Raw genomic sequence first — 27,633 nt, 5'->3', positions numbered from 1 at the left:
AAAGACTACGCCATGTGAAGCCCTATAGGGAAATAAATGCACAGCAAATGAAAGCAAATGTCAGGTCACTTTGTGACTATCCAGGGTTTAGGCAGCGGACCCAAAGCAAGGTCCCATTAGTCCTCCTCCACCTAATCTCATTGACTCGAGATTGACCAGCAAATCAGACCAATCCCCTGCCAGAGCCATGGTCCAGATCCGAGTCCTGACCACCCTTATACCTTTGAGGCCCAGCTCCAGCACACCTGGAGGGAGAAGACCTGGGAAATGGGGAAACCCTCACCTGGAACCAGAAAGAACCTTGCTTGAGGGGTTCCAGAGCTCTTCCCTTTGAGATGTTGAAGAAAGATAGAGCTCATTCTATGTCTCCTCACCTGGGGGAGCCCCACAGAGAACCGCCTGCCCCTATTCCAGGAGTGGCTACCAGGGAAGGAGACTTTGGTTCTTCCTACAGGGGGGTGTAGAAGGGAGTCAACCTTCTCTGACCAGTGAACCCCAGAACAGCAAACATGGTAATAAAACATGGTAATAAAACATGATAAAACCAGGGATGCCTGAGTGGTTCAGTGGTTGAGTGTCTGCCTTTGGCTCAGGTCATGATCCCGGGGTCCTGGGATTGAGTCCCACATCAGGCTCCCCACAGGGAGCCTCCTTCTCCCTCTGCCGGTGTCTCTGCATCTCTCTGTATCTCTCATGAATAAATAAAATAAAATCTTAAAAAAATGATAAAACCTGAGCATGAGTACTAGGCTGATAAAAAGGATCTGAAACAGAAGGCAGTGAAGTTCCATTTTTCCAAAAAATGCAGAATAAGAATTGTTATCCTTTGTCCCAAACCCAGGATAATTTTAGAAACCATTTTGAAATTTTAAGAAAGAAAACATGAACTACAAACATGAGCCTACATGACAAAAACTACAGATATTAATTTAAAAAATCAAGACAGGAATTTGGTAAGTGAAGACACAGATCATACTCCTGGTTGGAAAAATTAATGTATTAATTTATAATTAATGTATAAATTCTTCCCATATTCATTCATTTAACTTAATCCCACCAAAAAGATCCATGGGATTTTTATGTTCTAGAATGTGGTTGAGTGTGAGGATTGAGTTCCACTGAATCTTGGGCAGAGTCCTCTGTATGAATGTCGCCAGCACTCTTTGGTCCCCTGCCTTGTAAGTGCCTCGTGATAAACATAATGCTGTTATGGCATTTTTAGATGGCCCCCTGCAACCACGGCAATCCTAGTTCTCCAGTTCCAGACAAATAAAAATGCAAGCAAAGCTAGGAGATTTTTGAGAAGAATTTATTTCAAAAATTAGTGAAGGGGGTATTGTGCTACCCAATGTGATATATTATTATAAATATATAGTAAAGAGGTTTATATGCCTTACTCTGTGTACATGTATACACACGTACACACAAACCCGAAAACTTCATGTGTCAATATGTGAATACAGAGAATAGAAGAGATTGATCATCTTGAAAGACATGAGTTTATAAAAATATTTATCGATTTTGAATATATTAAATGATTGCTTAACAAGTAGCACTTGGAAAACTATTTGTGAGGGCAAAAACTCAAAATGAAACAGATGGTAAATGTAATAAGCCATGCACAAAAATACATTTCAGAAAGATTAGACTATACAGTGGAAACTGGAAGAAAAAAATGTTAAAAGGACAGGGAGAAAAAGTGCCACTGTTTTCCCCGAGGACGAGCTGGAGTTCCAGAAGGCATAGCCCCGTTAGTGTCTGTCTTAAAGGTATTACCAACCAAAATAAGTTTATATATATACATCACTGAACAGGAACTGCCAGGACCCTCCTCAGCTCTTACATTCAATGCTCTGACAGGTTGTGTACTCAGTTGGTCTGGTCTACGTGTGTTGGCTCCTTTGGGGCAGGGACCAGGTCCGTCTGCACTCCAGCCTGCTCCTTATTCTTTTGGGCACTTGGCAAGTTACACCACCACCCCATGCTTAGCTTCCTCGCCTACAAGCTGTAGGCAGTGATAGCCTCTGTCTCGCGGGGCTGCTGCAAGGCCTAGCGCCTTCCTCTATGTAAAGCACTTAGAAAGGGTCCTGGCACATCGAAAACCATATAAATACTAGATATTAGCTCTCACCGTGGTGTTTTTCCAATGCTAATATGATGCCAGGCAAGTGGTAGGCGGTCAATAAGTGGATGACTCTGAGCCTGCCTTGTTAGCTAGCACCTCTTTGGCTCTTTAAGGATGCAGGCAAACCTCAGCCCTCGGGGACAGCTGGTGACAGATTTTGAAAACAGAGGCAGAAATGCAGTTCACCAGCCTTTTTCTTCTGCCACTTGGAGCATGAAAAACACCAAGCATGATGAAGGCTGCACTTATCTACGATATGTGAGTTAAATGAGCCAATGAAAACACAGTAAGGGAGCTGCTGGCTGCTGAGGACAGTGGTAAGCTCGTATGTTTTGCATCATTCTGCCCCATTGTATTGCTTATTGTGCAAGGAAAATGTTTTGATAGGCTGTTGCAGAAATCTGTTTCTAATGAAAACATCCTGAGATCAGCTCTTATTCTTAGAAGACAGCTTTGTTGTGGAGTTAGTCAAGAATGGAGTTCTGTTAGGAGAGTTTCCCCATCACAGATGTCCTGCGGTTGGAACATGAAGGTTGAGGAAAAGCAAACAGCCATGGGCTGAGCAGCAGTAAATCTCAGCCCTGGGAAGGATGGAGTGGTAGGGCAGGGACCCAGCTCCTGGCCTTGAACACCCACCCATTAACCGTAGCAGGAGAGCTCTTGGAGGCTGCCTCCACCTCGTCCTCACCATCTTGGCTGCAGGACTCAGCCTCACCCCTCCTCGTGGCATTGCTGTTCAGGGTTGGGGTCTGAGGAGGAAGGTACTGGGAGGAGGAGGCTGCACTCACGTATTTATGTTGCCTGCTCATGGAGTTGGAACTGTCCCTGTAAGGACAAGCTGGTCATCTTTGGAAAAAGTCTTCCTTAGAATCAGCATGAGATCGATGGGTCGGGAAGAAAATGTCAAATGGGAAGTTTGGTCAACTTGGAAGTTTAAAGTCAGGACATTTTTATTTTAGAGATTATTACTAATAGAGATTATTAATAGAGATTCCAATAGATATTGGAAGTTTAAAGTCAAGACATTTTTATTTTAGAAATTATTATTAATTAATGGCTATGCCAGAGAATTGGAGAAATATATGAACAAATGACAATAAAAATATACTAACAAGATGAATATTAAAATGTAAAATATAAGATGAGTAGCTCACTTATGCCACTGAGTCCATGTTTGTTGAGAAAAGACTAGCCAGTTTGTCAAAGTTCCCCCCCGCCCTTTTTTTTAATTTAAGAGAGATCATCTGTGTGAATGGTAAGACCTGAGAATTTGGAAGGCACTGTAAGTCATTAATGACATGAAGTGATGCTGTAGGTAGTGGCTCAAAAAGGCACCTCCTCCCAAGACAAGGAATTCAATGATAGTAATACCCTTAAGGTTATGTGACAGTAAATCTTATATGTCCTGAAAATGTAAATGACATCAAGACAGGTGACTGGAAGAAATGAGCTTGGGATGCAACGAGACGGGTTAGACCCCTCAGTGGTGCCGACAAGTTCATGGTCATGACATTGAAAATAGGACCTGACTCATTTGTGTCAGTGCATTGTCCCACCGACTGTTAGTAGAGGAGTCCTTGCTGTGACACTCACATGATGGAGGATCTAGTGACACAGCTTGTTACTTGGGATCTCTCAATAAGAATCCTCCTATTAAATCAGCGAGTGTAATATTCTGGTCTCCAAGAAGAAATAAGCTTTTAAGAATCTCATTCAAAACATGTACCGTTGAGCTTAATTTGTCCTTCCAGGCGGGTCTGTTGTGTTGTACTTGGAATTGCCCACGTGCAACTTGGCATCTCCTGTTGGAACTCAATCGATCCTAATTGTCAGTCATCCATTCTGAGGACAACCCAAGTAATTGATAGTCACGACTGCAGTCTTGTACGGGGGTGATTGTGCTAGTTGACAGCTTTCTGAGGATATCAGATACATCTGCTTAAAGTAAGTGTAAATTGTTTTTAGATATCACAAGCCTCCTTGGAAGGCCAGAAACTCTGGGGCTTCGTTTCCAGGATGCCCACCCCCAGGCCTGCTGGAACTTGCTGGGACCTGGCACCCAGAAGGTGGCACTTTGAGTAGGCTTCCCTCAAACCGCTTCTTAGAAACGAGAAACCCATTCCAATCAGAATCTCTAGTTTTCTTCAGGGGTAGGCTTATGAGTGATTTTTTGTCATATTGTCTGTATGGCTTGGCATTTTAAACAACAGATGTATGTTGCTTCTATAATTACCAAAACAGGGTTTTTAAAAAAATCAGTCGTCTTTTATATTGCTTCCTTTTATCCATTCCACCCATAATGATATTGATCACTTCCTAAAAAGCCCTTCACTTCCTAGATGCAGACCAAATGGAGCCGGAGAAGAGCAAAACAACAGAATTTTTAACCCATGACAGGTCACTGTGTTACATGTTCTGTATTAGCTTTTAACCTCAGCTCATTTGGATAGGGGCAGGGTCAATATTGGCCCTGTATTAATAATACCTTAACCAGTTTATTTGATTTTTAATAATGGTAACTTCTCCCCCGGTGACCTGGTGGGGGGGGGGGGCGGGAGAGTGTTGGCACCTGTCAGCCTTGATCCCTAGAATGGCGCTGTTGCAGGATAAGTTCGCAGGGCACGTGCATCATTGTTGGGGGCCTCAGAGGGCTGACTTGGGGACCATGAAGGATTGGCCTCATCAAAGGCTGTGCATATCAGCCACACCTGCCCTGCTGTTAGGGCTTCTACCACAGGCCCTACTGCAATGATCTTCAGAAGTGTCCTTCCTGCTTGATTTTCCTGTTACCCTGTGCAGTGGGCTCTGAGCGTGTCCCCAAGGGTCATAGACCCTTGAGTGCAGTAGTTGAAGTAGATACAACTGTATATAAATGCTCATGCATTTGAAGGAGGAATCATCTAATCTCGGGTTACTTACAAGGTACAACTTTATTGGTCCCCAATACTGTCAGTTGTCTTTTCCTGTTGGGGTTTCCTCTACTTGAAATCTTTGAAGAGCCTGGGTGGACTTGTAAGGTTACATGGGCCAAAAGCAAAGGGTAGAGCACTTTTCTGGTTGCATTCATGTAGACAATCACTTTGTCCCCATTTCATTCTTTAACTTCCTTGGGCTCCAGCTTATTCTTGATGGAAGAGGTTCCATCCAGGTCCTGGTTGGTGGAGTGGTATGAGATTTAGGAATCTAGAGCTGGATCTTTTAAAATCCCCACTCGTTTTATCTATAAAGTCTCCACTCTGCTCTCATTCTTCTTTGCCAGTGTCAAGTTTTGCAGCTAACCTACTAGGAAACTGTAAAAAACCAATTTACAGGAAACTGTAAAGTAAAATACACAAGTACTCCCCCGGGTTAAGTGCTAAATCAGTAACATGTAATATGAATGGTCTCTTTCTCTTCTGCTTACTCTTCTAATGTGCATGTGTATGTTTGATTAATTGGATCAACATTTGGCTTGGGACAGGTGCATCTGGATGCTTCTTCTGTGTCTTCTGAAGTCTAGACTGTGAGTTCCTCAAGGACATAAACAGTCCTGCATCATTCAGCAATTCTTTCATCCATCCAGTTCTCAGGGCACATGGTGAGCAAGCCCTTGTAGCGGGTCTGCACTCAGTACTGACGTTGGCAGCCTCAGTTCCTAGAGAACTTCAGGTTGACTTTGCAAGACAGACATTAAATAAATCACACAAATAGTTCTTTAAAATTCTTTTCAAAAATAAGTACAGGGTATTGTTCCAGGGGCATTTGTTCTGGCTGATGTCCCAAGGGACCGAGGACTAAAGGTTGTAGGGGAGGACTGAAGGAAGTATGTTTCACACAGAGGGACCAGCATGCTGACATCCCCAAGAAAGGGAAGCAAGCACCTCTGAAGACTATAAAATGCCCCAAGTGGCTGGGCTGTCATGCATGGGGTGGGCAGGAGGGCCAGGAAGGCCGCAGGCCCAGATCTATTTTGCATGCTTGAAATGTCTCAACCTGTCTCAAATTTTAGCCTAAAAGAAGTATGAAGCCACTAAAGCAAGGAAGTGCCATAATCCTTTTATAAAAAGCATTCTACGTGTTGTAGAGAATGTGTATGGGGCATGGGTAGGGTGGGAAGACTGATTCTGGTCAGTTGAGTTTGGGTAGGAGAGAGGCTTGAGCCACGATGAAGGAGTAGAAATGGTGAGAAGCAACGCATTCTAGAATGGTTAAGAACTAGTAGCCAAAGGTACGGACAGTGGGACCTAGTGGCTAAGGAACTGTTACTGAGTCTGGGCTCCGGGTGTGGGGACAAAGATCCTGAGTTCCGTTTGAACTGTGTTTAAAGGCTGTGAGAAGCCCCAGTGGATGATGTTGGTTTGCAGTTCAGATGAGAGTGCTGAGCTGTGGGAACTGTCAATTTGGGAATTGTCAATGTGTGGATAGTAACTGAGGCCATGGATGGGAATATGGGTGTGAATATAGGAGGGTCTGAGGATCTCAAACATGGAAAAGGTGAGTGCGGAAGGGCCTTCATATGGAGCAGGGCTGGGCCAGCCTGGGGAGCAGCTGGGAAGCCCGTGGGCACCATAGGGAAAGGGGTGAAGCCCCTCTGTTTCCTCACCACTGAGAAGCCAAATAGTGTCCAGAAAGGGGAGGGGGATCTGAGTACAGGGGCCTCAAATTCTCTCTGTCTCCTATGCAAATCTGCTCAGGCCAGGGATGAGGATATAATCTATGCATGCAGAGTGCAAGCTTGCGACTTGTTTCTTACACAAACCCATTTGTCAGCAAAGCTTCAGGCTTCACTGGGGTTTTTGGAAAGCTGATATCATATCCCACTTTTTTCTGGAGTAAGACCCTATTGATCCCTTTCATAGCAACTTTAACTTCAGAGGAAGATGAGTCCATAAAATCAGAATAAAAACTCATGAACCACAGTGATACTGGGATTAACAGGACCCTGATGGAAAACCATTAGCAATTTGCGGATGCCTGGCATCTCTCCATCAAACCCCTAATTTTTGACATGGTTTCTCTATACTGAAATGCAGATGCTGTGGTCAGTGGCTGCTATTTGGGGGCAATACTCTACTGGCCACGTAGGGGACAGTGCTCTCTCTGGAATCTTTCACATCTGAGTATGTGCACTGAAGTGAGTTAGTGATATTTCCAGCAGTTTCACTGTAGATCTGGTTCCTTTGTGGTTGAGGGAGTCTGGCAAGTGGAGCATGTCTGAGAATGCCTTTAGGTAGGTTTCCCATCTCCTCCCCGCAAGCCCCACACCAAATTCTTGTTTCCTGAAAAAAAAAATATTTTTTTCTAGTCCCATGATTCGTACTCCTTAACATTAAATTTCAAAATCTATAGCAAAATACTCCTGCCATGAAATAATGTTGCTTGCTACATTTTTCTCCTGCTTCCTGAAAACTATTACGATCCTCGTGTAATTTTTCCCTTTACGTGTTGATTGCCCAAGCTAGGTATCTCGGTGGGGGTGGGGGCACAGCTTTCTTCTTTCGGGTAATGTCGCTGATTTTGTTTGCTTGGGATACACGCTGAGTTAACCTCGTTGGACTTTTCCCCAGGAATTGATGCGCGTACACGTGGTGGGTCATTATGCTGCTGCACCTGTGTAGTGTGAAGGTCAGTGTGTTTTTCTGATTATAAGAACCCATCCATGTCATTCCATTATAAACCCACTCCACTCATAATGGAATGTGCCTCAGTCCACAGCCCACTGTGGTTGCCCGGCCCAGGAATTCTCTCAAGTGCAGCTCTGACATTTGAGATCCATCACCCGCCCACCCCCTGCCACCTGCATCCACCCCTATTTGACTGTGCTCCATTTTGAGATGATGTTTTTTGCATGTCAAGTTTCCCCTGTGTGATGTGAACCTACAGTTGTCGCAAGTGAATTTATACCTGGAAACAAGCACCCACTCTGTCGTGGTCCTTCCAAAACTACAGCTGAGGACTCTGCTGGGCTGTGGGGAATTACCTACAGTTGATGTGGATACACAGAAATTCACGTGGAGACCAGAGCAGCAATCTCTCCACCTGACCCGGTCAGACCAGCCATCAGGAGGCTGCTAGTTCATTGGAAGGGGCCCCTTGCAGCTGGGGGAGCTCCCCTGAGATGGGCTTTCCCCACATCCCCGCAGACTTCATGCCAAGTCCCCTCCTTCCCGGATCTCAGAGCCTTACACCTTTCAGTAACAGCCCTGGTTTACAATAATCACAGCTCACATTACCCGGACACCATGTGTCATGATATATGTTAGATGCTTTTTCTGCATGAATCCCCTCTACCCGCAACAATCTGAAGAGGTAGGTATGACCACTGTTCCCATCTTATGTTCAAGGGAACTGGGTGTACAGGGCTGTGTCACTGCTGAGTCTCTGGGTGGGTAAGTGAGGAGCAGGGACCTGCCTGTCTGAGCTGGCATCTCCATCCACAGGCCCCAGTGTGGCAACCCTTAACTGAGGCTTTTGTCTAAAAAATAATGAAAAGCTCACATCTGCATAGTACTTCCCAAATGTACTGAGCACATCCACAAGCATATTCAGCTAATCCCTGAAATAGCCCTGCAGTAGGGAGAGTGAGCATCTTGGCATTCATCAGCTCGCAGGAGGCATGCAGTTCCCAGGCTCAGGTCTTCCCTCCCTCCACGGGGCACTGCCTGCAACTCACCCACAGGGGAGCTGTCTTAATTAGTAAATTTAGAGTAACGCAAACAGAGAATGAGCATTTTATGTGTGGTGTTCAGGAAGCATTAAATTAGTACTTAATCAGGTGATGCCGAACGTGCAGGGACCATCACAGGGCAGTAACTTTAAATGTTTTACTTTCCATGTTCAACTTTTTTTCTTATATTGTGTCTCTCAATTTGTTGTGCTGTTGGCAGTGGCTTTATTTCTCTGAGTTTACTCAGCTACCCACCCACTAGTCTTCCCCCTTGGGGAAGGCTTGACTGTCTCTAAGAGAACACTTTTGCCAGCGCACAGCACTCTTATCTGTTTACATTCCCCAGGGACTTCTGAATTTTCTCTTTGGCTGTAAAGGTACAGTAGGAAGTCTTAAAAATACCTTTTTGGATGCATTTAACATTCCAGGAGAATGTTCTCACTTTCATCTTTTCAGGACTGGTATCCTTGGAAAGTTAGGGCTTCCCTGTCCTGGAGAAGCTCAGCCTACACGCATCTCCAGGTACAAGCTTTGCCTCCAATGTAACCGCAAGACTACGTGTGCACACGGATAATCTCAGGGGATTTTATTCAGTGATCCAAGAAACACAATGGCCATATATCCTCCCTTGCCATTTATCTGAGTGAGCTTTCCCTGATTAACAGGAGGGAGAAGACAGAGATCAGGACCGATGCTCCCAAAGGACTTAGTTTGTGAAATATAAGCATAACCGCAACCTCCTACATGACGGAGGCACTAGAAACCCAAAGGCACAGAACACAGCAACCTTATTCCCAGGTTCCATGGAAAGACAGTGCAAAACCCCTCACCCCAAATTGCATGATAAAGGAAATATGTAACAGCCTTGGTACTTTCATGTTTTTTTGTTTAGATCTTCAAAATTGAACATTTCTTATGCCTTTCTGTAATATTTTCCGGGAAGATTCACCATGGTCCAGGATAAGTCTACATTACTAGCTGGATTTATAAAAATATCTGGAGATGAACGAGAGATCACTTAATGCAGATATCTTACCATTTAAAGCAGAAACACTTTTCAGGTTCTGGGATGATTCTCGGCAGGATGCACGCTCATCTCTAGAATAAGCCCAAATAAGGGGGAGTTTCATGCTAAGACTAGTAGTTCTCAACCAGGGACACATCTCAGATCTCCAGATTTACCTTTACATGTGCAGCCTGGTCATTTGCATTTTGAAAAAGTATCCGAAAAAAAATAAAATAAAAATAAAAAAATAAAAATAAAAATAAAAAAATAAAAAATAAAAAAATAAAAAAAGAAAAAAAAAAGAAAAAGTATCCGGGGGTGGTTCTTATATGGACCCCTGGTTGAAAACTACTGGCTAAAACCGATGAGAGCTAGGCCTGTCTGTGTCGATGAATGAGAATGGAACAGAAATCTCCACTATACAGGTCTTTATGCTACAGAGAGGATCTTGTTGCTCTATATAGGCTTCCTAAAGCCTGTGAAAGGTCCTTTTTGGAAAAGCAAACAAATAGACATTAGGGCTTATATGTTGCAATGACTAGCATCTCTGTGTCTGTTGGGTCCCCCAGGACATAGATACTGGTTGTGCAAGAGACAAGTAACATCTGTGAAAGGAAAAGAAAGGAAGTAGAATCGGGCTGGGAGCTGCAGCCTGACAGTCTCTTCCACCCCGTGGGACCCTCAGGAGCAAAGCCTGCCTGTTCAGAGACACCCATGATGGATGGAGAGCGGCCAGGCCCTTGGGCCCCCACCAAGCTCAGGGCATTGTAAGAAGACCACGACCACACCTCATAAGTGAGGCAGCTGGAAGCAATGAGTCCCTATCTCCATTATTTGTCACACTCACCAGAGATATTAAAAAAGATCAATTCTGGACTTTTCAGAATTTGGTCAGAAGCAGCTGGAATAAGGAGGAAGAACTAAGATGTGGAGGGAGAGAGGGCAATGAAAGAAAGAGGGAGACAGACTTGACTCATTAGATTTCTCTCTGGGTCAGGGCATGTGCTAGAAGGCAGGGCTTGGAAGAATGTGGCGGTAAGATTTGAGGGATCTTAAAAACCCCTCACGTAGGAAGTGAAGCCTAAAGAGGTTGTGTGCTGTCCTAGATTGTCCAGAGAGCCAGGGCTCAAGGGAGCCGTGGGGTTAGCCTCGGCTCCACCCAGCCTCACGTCTGCCCAAGACTGCGCACCCCTCCTAAAACAGAATGTTCCTTGTCGGTTCATTCCCCTTGACCTCAGAATTATATGTCTTTACAACTGTAGCATTCTTGTTTAAGGCTTCCCAGCTGAAGATGATCCCGAAGTTTCTTTATCTCCACTTTATCTTTATCTCCACTCCCTCATGTCCTGGAGGTTAGCTCTGTATCTAGAACGTATTCGCAGGTGGAGGTGAGGATCCTTGGGCACCCGAAGCCCACAGCCAGCTTCCCTAAACATCCACTATATCTCGGTCTTGCTTTTTAGTTATAGTGTTATTCAGGCATAAATGGAAGGTCATCAGAGGCCTTTAATTCCACCCCAGAATTTGTCGTGTTGACACCAATGGAAAAGCAGCAATAGAGAATCACTAATTCTCTACATTTATTGACTTGGGAACTCAATTGAAAGATCCGTTGCCCTCCTCCTTTCCCTCCCCACCCCCATCCCTCCCCCTCTCCCATAGATTTCAGTTTCCAAAGTCCTAAGCCACCGTGTTGCAATAACTCCTGGAGAGATAAGCTCCAAACCCCCTGCACATGAAGCCGCCAGCTCTAGACTTCATTGAGTCGGGGACCACCATGCTCTCGCCCTAGCTATTCTCCAGTCACTGTCTTGGGTTCGGCTTTGAATTCTCCCTCTGAGAGAGCAATTATGTATGAGTGAGCTGAGTCATGCCCTTGGCAGAGGCAAGGAACTCCGTCAAGGAGACCAATATCCTTGGGTGGATCTAGAAGTGGTCTGACCTGAGAGATGAGGTCTCCTTCAGGGGCCGCCTGCCCTCTGCCCCCCAACAAGGCTGGGCACCCCCCTATCACCTCTCTCGGAACCCAGATCACCTGGAGAGCCCTGACTCTTCCTGAGACCTGGGAGGAGCTCCACCACCAGTATTTTCCCATTAGGAAGCAGCAATCTCAGCACAGAAATAAAACTGTCCTGCTGACTTGCTCACAGCCTGTCCCAATAATTGTTCTGAGCGTCATCCTGACGCAGCAGCCCCAGCAGAACAGGCCACACAGGCTCAACTCTTTCTGTTAACCATGCCCAGCAGGACCAGAGCCGCCAGCACAGAGCAAGGCTGTGGCACTGAACATCCTCTCGGTCTGCTCTTTAGAAGGTGTCTTGTGTTTGAATACATAATCTGTCCTGTTCTTTCAAAGTAAGTGCTTTTATAAAAGGTCTGGACTGACCTTTAAACATATTTTTCTCTCCCTTAGATGGAAATGTATTTCTAGTTATTTCTAGTCTTTTGGTGGATTCAACTTTAGAGAGGGAGACAGGTAGGGGAAGGATGCTTTTTGTGTGGAACTCAAAGATTGGTTTAAACTAGGGCATGCACGTTGCATAGCTATTTTCCTCAGACAGCAGGTGGCCCAAAAACGTGCGTGTGTAGCTAATTGTTTTGAGCTTTGCTTGTTTGAAGTAGTGTGTAGTAAGTGGTTTTGTGCAAGCAAGGGAGTGCCAGCTTTATATGCAGGCACAAATGAGACGCCTCTCTTCTTGGTAGTGCTGGATTTAGAACCCGAATTTTCTCTTTTCAGCAAGAACTAGAAGTCCCTTAGTGCTGGTTTTTATCCCCTGATCCCCGTTTGCATTGTGCTGAATTTTTTTTTTTTTTTTTTTTTTTTTTTTTTTACGTTGTGCCGAATTCTTAGAGAACGCGGCATCCCTGGTATCCTGCTGCCGTCTGGGTATGGTGCTGTGGGTCAGCAGATGTGGGTTCTGGGTCTGTTTGCTTACTTCTTTTTTTGTTTGTTTGGTTGCTTGCTCACTTCTGCTTTCTTAATGAAGATTCTTGTTTTACACGATTTCAAACCATAAGTCAGTATCCTAAGGATCACAGCTACCTATATACTGTACCATGAATGGATATGTCTTTTCTTTTGTCCCTTGCAGATTTTTTTTCCCCACAAAGTAGAACTAGGATTCTGAAATATTTTATTCTCTGTAAAAGTTTTGGATATTAGATTACCCACGTCGCTCTTGCCTCATGACCTACTAGGAATTAGACCTCAGACCCCAGAATAAGGATCCTAAGACACAGGCTCATCCTGGTTTGGGTGTTGTAGATGGAGACATGGACCAGTCGTTCACTATTCACTTGGCACCGATTTATTGAGCACCGACTATGTACCAGACACAGTTGTGTTGGAGACACAGCCATGAACAAACAGGCCGCTGCCCTCATGGAGATTTCATTCTAGTTGGGGGATGTGGGTTTTTGTTTTGCTTTGTTTTTTTTTGGTTTTTTTTTGGTTTTTTTTTCCAGAAATTAAAGTAAGTATCTAGCATGATGTCAGGAACTGGGAAGTTCTTTTTTTAAAAATATTTTATTTAAATTCAATTTGCCAACATATAGTATGGCACCCAGTGCTCACCCTATCAAGTGCCCTCCTTAGGGCCTGTCACCAAGTCACCCCATCCCCTCACTCTCCTCTCCTTCTGTAACCCTTTGTTTGTTTCCCAGGAACTGGGAAGCTCTAAGAGGAAAGAGATAGCAGGTAAGGATAGGTGGGGAAGGGAGGACCCAGGGGCACCCTGTGTTCACCCACTTTGCTATTGCACCCCACCTCTGGGTATAATCTCCAAAAACTCATGCTATCTCTAACCTTGCATAAAAATATAACCCAGAAGTCATCACTTCTAAACTTCCCGACAAGATTATTTTACTTGGCTGCCAGTGTTTTTTGTAGTTGTTGTGGGTTTTTTCTGGGGGGGGGAATGGTTTGATTTTGTTGGTAAATTTATTTAAAAAACAGTTCTTTATAAAAATTCAAAATCTGAGCTTCTTTTGAAAAATAACCAATAGTTCTTATTCTGCTTGGCAGCAATTGTCAGGAGCTGAGTGAGGAGGTCCTTGTTAAGTCAGGGGGCATATGACCTTCTGATTGTCCTTGTTCCCACGTAGCTCGCCTCCTGCTGGCCTCTGAAGGCAGCCCTGGCTTCAGCCTATTTCGATGCCAACCCTGCAGTGCTCAGAGCAGTGGTGTCTCCAGTATGAGGGAGCCTTCCTTCCTGGATGGGCACCAAGGAGCTTTCTCCTCCCACCTGGTCTCACATGGCCCAGCAGGGTAGGGGACTCAATCATTTATACTTTTCACATGCAACAGTTGCAGGTCTAAGAATCTAAGATGCTCTTGGAGTTCTGGGTCTGTTACACTCCTGCCTAATTAAAATTCAAGCCCGTTCTCTCATTATTTCATCTTTTGTCCTTTATCAGTTCAGCCCACCAAATCCTTCCCAGACTTTCTCTTCCCCAAAATGCAATTAGCCAAAGTATGTTATTTTGTTCCAACTCTCATTTATTTCATTTCAATGTGGTTTTTCAGAGTTTGATGCCATTCATTACCTGGCATCAGAGTGTGACCCCAGCAATTGCAAGAGGCAGTGTCCTCTGAGGTAGACCTGATACTCCGGGAGGCACGTGCCCTGGGATCTTCAGCTCATCTCCCAAGAATGTCAGCATTCAGGAGTGTCCCCCTCCTTGTCTTACCCGGTTCAACCAATGTTTAGATATTTCCAAATGTACATAACTGTCATAACCATAACTTTGCAGTCACTCTAATCAGTATGTAATTTTCACTTAAATAACCTTTCCCTACTCCATAATGGACACTAGATTCTTTATTAGGTGATGCCTTCTCCCCAGTTATTCATATCTTTCCTCATGTCAGAAGAACACATCTGAGTGTCATCCATAACATTTTGTTCCGGTCAGTATTCCTGTCAGTGAGGGTCCTCTTGATTCTCACTCATAGGCCTGTGCTCATTTTCTGGGAGTAGATCTCTTTGTAACCACCCTAGGGTTGCCACTGCCTTTATCCAGGAACCAGCAGGCTTGGCATCAGCTGGGAGCTTAGAAATGCAGACTGCCAGGCCCACTCAGGAAATGCTAAGTCAATATCTGCATTTTATTTTATTTTTTTTTAAAGATTTATTTATTTATTTATCAGACACAGAGAGAGAGAGAGAGAGGCAGAGACAGAGGAGGAGGGAGAAGCAGGCTCCATGCTGGGAGCCTAACGTGGGACTCGATCCCGGGACTCCAGGATCGCGCCCTGGGCCAAAGGCAGGCACTAAACCACTGAGCCACCCAGGGATCCCCTATATCTGCATTTTAATAAGATTCCCAGGAAATGCATGTAGGCCTTTCAGTAGCATTGACACAAATGTCCTTGAATTACTAAGTAATTCATCAAAATATCTAATAGTCATTTAGGAAAGTAAACTTTCAATGTAGTTTAATAGTGGATATATAATGTGGAAAAACCAATTAAAGTCACTAAAAAACAGTTGTTAAATTAAATAGAATGTTATTATCAGTTGGACAAGACTGGAAAGCGGTTAAGCGATGACATGGAAGTCCAGTGCCCTACAGCTGGGGTCCTGCTTTGCTCCCAGCTATGTGACCCTGAGGAAGTTACTTAGCCTAGTCATCTGCAAGTTCACCTACTCAGTAAAATTTTCTGTAGGGCCCGGAAATACATCTTCAGCTGCCTGGGATCCACCAGTGGAGACTGCTTCCTCCTGAAACCCAAGCATCTAGATTTCTAAAAAGTCCTGAGGTCATTTTGAAACCCAGCTGAGTTTGGGAACCACTGACACCCTCATGGAACCTCTAACTCCCCTTTTCTCAAACGAGGGTAATATGGGTTTTTGAGAGAATTTAGTGGTAGCACAAAGAGAAAGATTATGTCAAATGCCTTACACAGAGTAGTTGCTCAACACAGATAGTGATAATGGTGAGGATGATCTTGGGGATGGTGGTGATGATGATGATGATGATGATGGATAATAGATTCTTTACTAGGTTATGGGGAAGATGGTGGTAGTGGGAGCAGTAATGATGATGATGATGTAGGTTCTATTTACACACTTGCTGGATATGCACCAATCTATAAGCTTTACTTTACATATGAGTCTGTGTGGAAGCCCATTAACAGAAATTGTCAGAAAAAAATATGATTATTTTGTTACGGCTGCTGGTAAGTCTGCACCAGACTTGAATCCTCCCTTTTAATAATTCTGGGTGTTTTATTTTAATTTTTTAAAATTTATTTTTAATTGAGGTATAGTTGATGTATATATAATATGAAGAGGCACTAACTTTCAGTTATAAAATAAATAATAGAGGTGAAAAGCCAGCAAAGGGAATAATAATGGTGTTTTATGTTCGTTTTGTACTTTCAGTTTTCCAGGTGCTTTGCTGCACATCATCTCCCTTGTGTTCTTGAGGGGTGCACGTGATCTTAACCTCACTTGATAAGGACACAAAGAAGCAAGGGGCTTGCTTAAAGCTGCTCACTGAACAACCTGAAAGGGGCTCGTGTCTTTGGACCCTGGGACTCTGTAGAAAGACAGTTGTCTCATATTAAGGAGAGTTTTCCTGGCAAATCCTTTTGGTTGAGTGCTGATGAATCTCTGCCAATTGTTAGATTAACAATCATCTGGGAAGTATCTTTGTTTCCTGGGTTGAACGCTAATTTAGTCTTATTTTTAGGTCTTTTCAAATCTGAGGAGGCCAAACAGAGGATCTTTTTTTTTTTTTAATGGATAATCAATGACCACTGAGAGCAAAATAATAAAGGCCCACTTAACTGAAAGAGTAACATAATTTAGGTAATTGTTAGAAGAAAATATGACGTGGTCCACTAACCCTATATTATAGCACTTGTATCTGCAATTTTTCATGAATTCCTTGAGGTAATTAGTTTTATGAAATATTGCCAGATGGCACTTTTCTACTTTCCCAGCCCTCTTGGAAATATCTGACAAGCGATCAGACTGGAAAGCTATGTCAAGGAGTTTTGCAGAATGTACTAGAAAGCACATCTATCAAACACTGAGTCAATACACAGTCTACTGACACCACACTCCTGGAAATCTCAAAAAAAGCCTCCTTGCCTCCTCCACCACTCCTTTTCCTTAGCAGAGGGTTCAGCCCTCCAGCTCCCAGAACACGATATGAAAGTGTATGGGGATCCAGGGCTCTCTCAGCTCCATGTCCATTGAATTATCATCCATACTCTCCTCTCCATCAGCACTGTCCTACCTCCCAGAGAAATGGCCACTCTCTACTCTCTTGAAAACCACAGGACCAACTATGTTATCTGTCTAAACTTGTGTTCACCATGGTTACTTATACCCCCAAGGCCCTGTGGTGTCACTAGAAGGAGGGGTTTTTTAATTACTTCCTCTAAGGTCACCTCAATACTCACTGGCTGCCCAGTGGTGTCTCCAAATACTCAGTCCAGTATTCCACTCCCTGTTTTTTTAGTATTCATGTATGGAAAGTTTAATTACAAGCCAAGAAGGGGAGCACAATGTCTTTATTAATCATTATGATAGATTAAAAATTAGAACCCCAATTCTATATTATTTAAGAATTAGGCATCTAAAAGCTCAATAGGTGTGCCCAATGTAATCCAAGTTGCCAACCCATTTATATTGATTTCTCATCTGGAATCCTACTTTCATGCCAGAGAGCTTGAAATAAAAATAATTGAGGATACTACAGATACTTTCATATTATAAATTCATTCATTCATAAATATTTGTAGAGTAGTTACTCTGGGCCAGATGCTGTGGTTACTCTGGGCCAGATGCTGTTCTATATGCAGAGGATAAAATAGTGATCAAAGCCAGTCCTGATTTTCAAGGCCTACAGTCTACTGAAAGAGAAAAGTCACTCAAACCATAACCTATATGGGTATTCAGAAGGAAAAGAACATTGTTCTATGAGCACACATGAGTGGTGTATTTTACCTAGACTGGGATTTAGGACATGGACCTGAGGAAAGGATACCTAATGGGGAACGGACACATGAATTATATAGTTAATTAGATAAAAGAGGCAGATTTTCTTACTATGAAAATTAATGTCATCTGCTTTTAAGAAAATCTGACCTCAGGCACCCCAGGTGGCTCAGTGGCTTAGCGCCGCCTTCAGCCCAGGGCATGATCGAGACCCAGGATCGAGTCCCGCGTCGGGTTCCCTGCATGGAGCCTGCTTCTCCCTCTGCCTGTGTCTCTGCCTCTCTCTCTGTGTCTCTCATGAATAAATAGATAAAATCTTAAAAAAAAAAAAGAAAAGAAAATCTGACCTCATTATTTAATATGTAGAGGTATGAAAAATAAAGCAAGTTAATACTTTTTAGGTCATCTTTCCAGAACAATCTTTGCAACGTGTAAAGTGTATTGCTCATTACCTTGCAAACCGTCTCCTGTATTTCTGGACAATTATTCTTCAAATGATTGCACACTCTAGATCGGTAGGAGGCTCTCATAAATATTTTGAAGGTCTTCAAGGAAAAGAATAATGACTGGCTATTTGCTTTATCATACTACAAAATAATAAATTTGCAGAGTTAGTATTTTGGTCACAGAACCACATGTGGCACAAGAGGTCTACTGAGCACCATAAGAAGGAAGAATTACAATTCAAGCCAAGTAAGAATATAGTAGAATAAAAGATGAGTGCCAAAGTAATTTCTCTCAATTACTAATACCACAGTGAAATACTGGAATAATTAATAAGTAACGCATTAGCCTAATGTGTGCCAAGGGAGTGATTAGTTAAGTAAAAGCTACTGCATTAAAAGCAGTATTTCCTAGAAGAGTGCATTCTCCTCTCTATCTCCTTTCTCTACATATGGCTCCCCCCATTTCTCCCCATCAAAGGAAAAAAAAAGGATATAGATAAGTATTGCAAATCATTTGTTTGATTCTATTTGTGCTCTGTAAGGCTTAATTTCAACCTGAAATCTAAACTTTTTAGTATAATTGATACAAAAATCAGGAAACAAAAAGGAAAAATTAACTTTTCCTGTTCCAGAATTAGCAATTTGTGTTACAGTGATTACTACCGGATATTTGCTTATTCTTTCCATTGTTCATTCATTCTGTGAACCTTAACTGATACAACACACAAACAGATGTTTACATAAATAGGGTATGTATGCTGATATTCCAAGATGAGATATTAGTAGCTGTTCATAAAAGACTTTTGTGGTCAAGTAAGCTTGAGAAACACTGGACTGAACAAACATAATCTGATTTCTTTGCTGCAGGACCTCTTAGTTTAATGTGTGATGAGAGGGAGATTCAGAAATGCAGGATTTAAGTGGCATTGTCTTGAACATCATCTACTAACTCATGATTCCTTGGGTATGCTCTGGGAGTTGTACATCTAAGCAGTTGAGCAGTATTTTTGCCTTCCGGATAAGGAGGCTGATATTAGCAGGGCCGATTAGAACCCCTAGCAGGAGGGGAGTAGGTCAGACTTCTCACTCTAATGGAGGGATAGCAGCAAACTTCTAGTGGTGAGGAGATGCAGAACCAAGACAGAGCACAGACATACAGACCAAGAAAACTCAATGGTGATTTATTTTATTTGCATTATTAATTTTAATGATATGAAATACTAATAGTAAAAACCAGATGTTGAGGGTCAATAACTACCAGGAATTTCAGGAGAGTGGATAAAGTCCATAGGCTCTTGCCTCAGATTTTTTAGGTTTATATCCATGCTTTGCAACTGCTGATTTCTATGACCTGAGTCAAGTTACCTTACCTCTCTAAAGCTCAATTTTTTCGTATATAAAGGGAAATAATAATAATACTTACTGCAAAGAAAGAAAGCATAAGTAGAACACTTCCATCAGATAACATAAGTATATGTGACAATGTATATAATTGCTAGTATTCTGTTTTGATCTACAAAAACTGCAATTTTGTAAGGCTCGTGAGATTAAAATGCCTTGTCTTTTTTCTGACACTAAACACGTGCTTTTCCTATTTTCCAACACCGGCAGGGTGTCCAAAAATTCAATTCAATTCTGACACTAACTCTCAGAGTTAGCATAGACCCTAGAGCTTAAGGACTCAATCCCACCACACTGCCTCCACTTTAGGCCCTACCTGCAAATGGGGTGCCCAGGCTACATTTCTGTAGGCCAACTATGAATTCTTCCTAGACAAGTATAAATTCCAGGGTTGCCATGACTCTTCCCTGGTGTTCAATAATTTAATAGAATGACTTACAGAACTCAGAAAAACACTATACTTAATATTATAGTGCATCATAAAATATTCTAGTTAACAGCCAGAGATACCTAGGGCAAGATCCTAAAAGGTCCCTGAGGCATAGAAGCTTCTCTCTGTGGGGAGTTGGGATGCACCACCCTTTTGGCACATAGATTTATTCACCAACTTGGAAGCTCCCCTGAACCCTGTCATTAGGGGTTTTTATGGAGGCTTCATTAGGTAGGCATGATTGGTTAAATCATTGCCTATTGGCAATTGATCTGAAAGTTCTGATCTTCCTATCACATGTTTGGTTTTTCTGGTGACCAGAACTATCCTAAAGCTCAAGGCCCATGAAGAGTCACCTCATCAGCATAAATTCAGGCATGAGTGAAAGGGGCGTATACAATTAAGAAAAAATGCTCTTATCACTCAGGAAATTCCAAGAGTTTAAGTTGCTCTGTGCCAGAAACTGAGGACAAAAACTAAATACATATGTGAAACCACACACCTCTTATAAGAATAAATATAAATATATATCTCCTAAGAACAGAAAATCCTCAAACTGAATGAAACCACAAAATGTATATATATTATATTTTAAAAGGTGTGTATAAATTAAATGATTAAGAGAGAAAAGTGAGAAATAAAAACAAAATAAAAGCCATCTTATTATCAAGTACTGTTTGCTGGGAAAAGGTTCTTAATGTGACAAGGATAATAATATTATATTGATATATTGATGAAAGTTATAGTCCACAATGAAAGAGCCACGAACCTCTATGCTCCTCCTAATAATGTGCATTGAAATAGGTAAAGCTGCAGGAAATGAGCAGAAATGTACTTCTGTTGAGAATTTTAACTCATTTTTTGGCCTACAAATATTATATAAATATTACACAGAAGCCAAATAATATATGAAGTATACATTTTTTAAATTCTGCATGATGGGGGGATCCCTGGGTGGCGCAGCGGTTTGGCGCCTGCCTTTGGCCCAGGGCGCGATCCTGGAGACCCGGGATCAAATCCCACGTCAGGCTCCCGGTGCATGGAGCCTGCTCCTCCCTCTGCCTATGTCTCTGCCTCTCTCTCTCTCTCTCTCTCTCTCTCTGTGACTATCATAAATAAAAAAAAAAATTTTTTTTAAGTTTCTTTAAAAAAAGAATTCTGCATGATGGTTTCTGATTCCACATGTAGAAACTTGGACATTTACACTCCATCCTAACAAATAGGAAGCTAAACACACTGAAAACTCAACAGCTCCTCCTGAGTATTTAAGAGAGGGGAAGACACAGGGCAAACTGCTGCCCCCAGGACTGGTGAGCCAGACTGGCAAATACAGAGAGTCATGGTTCACCAGGGCAAAGACTCATGAGTAGAAACAACCACAGGGAATCATGCTGAGGTAAGAAAACCTGTACTATAATTGATGAATTGCTGGAGGCTCAGTGTAGACAACGCTGAGAATTAGAAACTCCAGAGACCTAGTCTTAGGGGGCCACCATGATTTTGAGAGATTTATCTCTAGGAACTCAATATATATATAAGGGGATTCTGACAATAAATTCCGACAATAAATATAAGGGGAAAATGCCATCATACTTCTGGCAGAAGGAGGGGAAAAGGAACATCTTGAAGTAACTCAGAGCATTCTGTTCTTAACAAAGCTTGCCCTCAGTGGAAACCAGAGTCTAACCTGATGGATTATTATCAGAGTCTAAGTGACCAGGGGGAAGAAAAATCTCCAACTCAACCCTTTCTAGCCATTCTCTCACCTAATGGGAGAGAAAAATGTAGAGAAACACTGGTGAAGTTGTTGGGAAGCAAGAATTTGCATCTCTTCAAAGCTCCATCTAGCTGTGGACTGAGGATCAAATTGACATGAGGCAGATTAACAGGAGGAAGTCAAATTTAATAGTGTACATTTGGGGAATCCACACAGACATGAAAATTCCAAAGACAGTCAGGAAAAGGAAAAGAGGTATATATGCCATTCTGAACTAAAGAGAAAGGGATACGGGTCTAGGATTTCAGAGGATAGGAGCATTCCTATCTCTAGGAATCTCTAATATTCCTATCTTCTTACCACAGATGTTTGGCAATTGGATATCTGCCCTACCATACAGATGAGTAACTCAGATAAAATTTATCTCTGCCAATAACTCTTATTCTGGAAAAGACCCCCAATTTAGATTCTATTGTGGGGTTAAAGGAGGAGCAAAAGTTTCTCTTGAGGTCACCCGTTCTCAAGTGCCTTCAGCTCAAAATATCCCACATGCCAAAGTGTCCTGAACCCCTTCAAACTTCACACTCTCACTTAAAAGACAGTTGTAATCATAGTACTATAGAATGTTCTCCTACCCTCACATCTCACCACCACATTACTAGAAGCTTATTTTATTAACAGCAGTTTCTTTTACCCCATGTGGCATATCAGGCTATCAGGAAAAAAAAATGACAAGGCATACAAAAAGGCAAAATATACAATTTGAGGAGATAGAGCAAGCATCAGAACCTGTCATGGCAAGAATGTTAGAATTATCAGACTGGGAATTTAAAACAATTATGACTTACATGCTTTCTCCAAGGTTTATATGCTAAGGACTCTAGTGAATAAAGTAGACAGTATGCAAGAACAGATAGGCAATGTAAGCAAAGAGATTAATTCCTAAGAAGAAACTAAAAAGAAATGCTCAGTATCAAAGTTGCTATAACAGAAATGAAGAATATTTTTGAGATGGGCTTACTAGAAGAGTGGTCACTGCCAATGAAAGAACCTCTGAGCTTGGGAATATCCCAGTGGAAACCTCAAAAACCTGAAAGAAAAGAGAACAAAGACTGAAAAAAAAAAAAAACCCAGAACATAACATCCCATAACATATCATGGGAGTACCAGGAGAAGAAAGAAAGAAAAAAACAAAAGAAATATTTGAAATAATGACTGAGAATTTCCCCAAAGTTAATGTAAGACACTAAAGCCACAGCTCCAGAAAGCTCAGAGAACCCCAAGAAGAATAAATACCAAAAAACTACACCTAGGCATATCAAATTCAAACTATAGAAAATCAAAGATAACTCTGGAAGAAACCAGAGTAAAACAACAACTTACCTATAAAGGAACAAAGAGAATTACATCTGACTTTTCCTTAGAAACCAAACAAGCAAGAAGAGAGTGGAGTGATATATTTAGTGTTTAGAGAAAAAAGCCACCAACTTAGAGTTGTACTTTTCTCATCCACTCTAGCTTTATTTCAAAAGTGAAGGAGAAATAAAAACTTTCTCAGACAAACAAAAATTGAGGGAATTTGTTACCTGTGGACATGTCATGAAAGATAGGTTAAAAGAAGTTTTCGGAGACAAGGAAAATACTATAGGTCACAAACTCAGATCTACATAAAGAAAGGAAGAGCATTGAAGAAGGAATAGGTGAAAATAAAATAAAAACTTATTTTTCTTGTTCCTTTATTTTTTTAAGATTTGTATTTATTTATTTGGTAGAGAGAGGGAGCACAAGCAGGGAGAGTGGCAGAGGGAGAGGGAGAAACAGACTCCCTGCTGAGCAGGGAACCCGATGTGGAGCTAGATCCCAGGACTCCGGGATCATGACCTGAGCCAAAGGCAGACACTTAACTCACTGAGCCATCCAGATGCCCCAATTTTTTTTTATTCTTACTTGATTTAATAGGAAATAGTTTTTTCAAAGTAATAATAGCAACAATATATTTGATTATATATGCTTACGTGGATATCTTATGTATATGTGCATAGATGTGTACTAAGTTGTGTATGCTTATACATGAGTGAAATGCATGACAGGAACCATACAATAGCGGAAAGGAAGGAATTAGGATTCTTTTGTTATTTAAGGTACTCACACTACCCATGAAGTGGTATGGTGTTATTTGAGAGTAGATTTAGATTAGTTGTAAATTTATATTGGAAACAGTAGGACAACCAAGAAAATAAGTGAAGAAGAAAAAATGGAATTACATAAAACCCCTAATTAAAACCACAGAAAACAGAAAAAGGGTGGAAAAAAGAAATAGGAACAAAGAACAAGGGCAACTATTAGGAAACAGTAGCAATAATGGTAAATATTAATCCAAATATATCAGTAATCATTTTGAAGGCCAGTGGCCTAAGGGTACCAATCAAATGTCAGAGATTGTCAGAGTGGATCAAAAAACTGGACCCAAATATATGTTGTCTACAAGAAACCAATATAAATATAAAGGATTATGTAGATTGAAAGTAAATGGATGGAGAAAAATGTGCCAAACTAACATTAATCAGGAGAAAGTAGGAGTAGCTATATTAATTTCATACAGTAGAATTCAAAGCAAAGAAAGTTATCAGTGATAGAGAAGGGCATTACATATGATAAAGGAATCAGTTTTCCAAGAAGACACAACAATCCTAACTATGTGTGCACCTAAAACACTGTGTTAAACTACACGAGCCAAAAACTGCATAGAGAAATACGTGAGTCCACTCTCAGTCGGATCTCTTGACGCACCTGTATCAGAAGTGGACAGGCCAGATAATCAGTAAGGACATAGTTGAGCTCAACATACTCTCAGTCAACTGGATACAGTTGAGGTCCATAGATGACTTCATCCAACAGCAGGACATACATGCTTCTTAACATGGAACATACACCAAGATAGACTACATTCTGGGGCGTAAAACACACTTTAACAGCTATGAAGTAATAGAAATAATACAATAACTGCTGTCAGACCACAATGGAATTGAGCTAGAAATCAGTAACAGAAACTAAAATCACCAAACCTGTGGAGCTTAAACAAGCACTTCTAAAAAACACATGGAAAGGTCTTATTTTTTAGCCGGGGGGAGGGATAGAGAGAGTGAGGGAGAGAGAATCTTAAGCAAGCTCCACTCCCAGCACAGAGCCCCACCCTGGGCTCAATCTCACAACGCTGAGACCATGACCTGAGCCAAACCCAAGAGTCAAATGTTTAACCAACTGAGCCACCTGGACACCCTAAGTCATGGGAGAAATCTTAAGAGGGGTTTTAAAATATTTCTAACTAATTGAAATTGAAAACCAGCTTAGCAAAATTTGTGGAATGCAAGAAAAGTAGTGCTTAGAAGGAAATTTTTAGCATTGAATGGATCTATTAAAAAAGAAGAAAGATCTAAAATCAATAAGCTAAGTTCCCACCTTATGAAACTAGAAAAAGAACAACAAATTAAAGCCAAAGTGAACAGAAGAAAATAAATAATGGGAATTGGGGCAGAAATCAATGAGACCTAAAACAGATAATTAATTGAGAAAATCATCATGATTACAATTACAGTTCTGCTCACAATACAATTAAACAATAAGGTTTTTAAAAACCCCAACAATTTTTAAAATTGAAAAATAATTGTTGACCAGAGAAGAATTAAAGCTATAATTTTGGCTATTTAGAAAATAATGTCAGTGTGATGATTATACATTGAAACTTATCAAATATTGTTCAATTATTTCAATTATTTATTAAAATTATTCATAGGGAAAAATTCACAATCATGTTTTTATTACTTAAAATCTAAGAAAAAATTACTTAAACACTCAGATGAAGAAATTAGAGAACTCTTAGTCAAACCTAAATTTGGAAGGAAAAACTAAATAATTAAAATATAAGAAAAAACTGACGTATTAAAAATAAAATACAGGAAAACAGTGGCATTGATAAATAAATTTAAAAGCACTTATTTGAGGGAGGGCAACATTCTGGCAGATGTAATGAAAAGAAAACAAATATCCATGATTAGAATCAGAAAAGGTATATAAAATTACATAAAGTTGACAGAGATACATTAACATACGTTTTTACATTCAGAATTATAGTATATTTTAAAGAGTTGGATTAATTTCTTAGAAGAGGAAAATTACCATATTTACAAAGTATAAATTTCAAAATACCAAAATTATGAAAGAAATTATAAAACTTGCCAAAGAATACCTATTAAATTTTCCAGAACCACAGCATTTTAGAAATGGATATTTATACACTTTCAAGAAATACATAATTCACATGCTAATTATCAAAGATGAGTAGTAATTATCAGAGGAAAGAAAGCCCTTGTCACTTTATTTTCTGAGGCTCCCATAACCAGTGCCCAAACCTACAAGTATATCACAAAGTAAGAAAACTAAAACTGACATCTTTCATAAATATAGGTGCTAACATCCCGTTAGATTATTAGTAATCAGAATCAACAATCTATAATTCATTCCTTTGTTTAAAAAGTATTTACTGAGTCTCTCGAATGTGCCATTCCGCTAAGTGTGCCGAATACAGGGTCACTGCCCCCAGGGAGCTTACTTTCTAGTTGGGAAAACAGATCCATACAAGTAACTACAGAATTAGTTACCAGATTGAGATCAATGCTAGGAGACCTACCATGGGCCAGGACGGTGTGTGATGAGGTGACTCGCTCATGGGCTCAGAATTAAGAGCTGTAGTTCAGAGCCAGAGCACCAGGGTCGGGATCAAAGTCTGCTGCTTTATTAGCTATGCAACCTTTAACCCAGTGGTTCTCAACAGGGAGTGATTTTGCTCCCCGGACAATATTCGTAATGTCTGGAGACCCATTTGGTTGTACAACTCGGGAGGCTGGTAGTGGCATCTAGTGGGTAGAGGCCAGGGATGCTGCTAAACAGCGTCCTGCGGTCCACAGGATGGCCCCCACAGCAAAGAGCTGTCTGGCCCCAAATATCAGTAGTGCTGAGGTTGAGAAACCCTAGTACATGATCATGAATCCCAAGTATGTTTCTCTAGTGGGGGACTAAAAAGCCAGAGCCATACATCTCACTGTTCACTAGGCCTTTCCAAGCGGAACTTTACACCCCCCAAAAAATGTCATCTTCCTCTGAAAATCTTGCGTTCTTTTGAGGTTTTTTTTTTTTTTTTTGAGTTTACTTTTTAAAGTCAATGACATCACCATCTACCCATTTGATGAGTGCCATCCTTTCCCTCACCATGGAAATACGATCTTCAATAAAATTCTAACAACCTACCTCTTAAACATCTCTTGAATCCATTTACGAAGCTCCTTTTTGGGACTTCTGTATACTTCTCCAGTCTTCCTACCATTCTTGTTTCTGCCCCTCTTACAACAAACATGCTGGGAACCTTCTGTATTTTAGTTGTACTGGCCCCAGAGCTCTCACTTATCCTCCTCTTTTGGCCTATGACAGTTTGGCATTGCCTACAATGGCACACACTTCACCTGATGAAGTCATTCAGGTTTCGGTGTGGATGCCATTTCTTCCAGGACGCTTTTTATGAAACTTCAGGTCTGCAGCCATCTACTCCCCTTCCTTGGCACTTCTCTGACACAGTACAGATTTTATTCTAGAGTTTTATGAAATTAAAACTTGGGACTGCTTTGGGTTAGGGAGACAATTTCGGTATAAGAATGAAGAAACTGGAGAGAATACTTGGGAGAGCTAAAGAAAATAAATAATAGGAATTGGGCAGAACTCGATGAAACCTAAAACAGACAATTAATTGAAAGGGCTAGTTCACCCATCCTAGCCTAAGGAAAAACAGGCACATAGAACACTGGGGCATTTCTATAGCACTTGTAACTGCTGCCAAATGTCTGATAATACACAATTGAT

General features: G+C 41.4%; 1 protein-coding gene across 2 annotated transcripts in view; it reads left to right on the top strand.

The window, feature by feature from the left end:
* The window catches only part of HECW1 (HECT, C2 and WW domain containing E3 ubiquitin protein ligase 1), a 440,242-nt gene that overhangs the window by 127,714 nt on the left and 284,895 nt on the right, over window positions 1-27,633 (top strand). The window contains exon 2 of one of the 2 annotated variants that reach the window (XM_038562645.1): window positions 7,672-7,729. The exons of the other annotated variant lie outside the window; for it this stretch is intronic. Coding sequence (XP_038418573.1) covers window positions 7,703-7,729 — 27 coding nt within the window. The 5' untranslated portion in view covers window positions 7,672-7,702. The remainder of the gene's footprint in view (window positions 1-7,671; window positions 7,730-27,633) is intronic. 2 annotated transcript variants of the gene reach the window in all.

This window comes from Canis lupus, chromosome 18 (assembly GCF_011100685.1).
Source record: "Canis lupus familiaris isolate Mischka breed German Shepherd chromosome 18, alternate assembly UU_Cfam_GSD_1.0, whole genome shotgun sequence".
Taxonomy (NCBI): Eukaryota; Metazoa; Chordata; class Mammalia; order Carnivora; family Canidae; genus Canis; species Canis lupus.
This window is presented reverse-complemented; position numbering and strand designations above follow the sequence as displayed.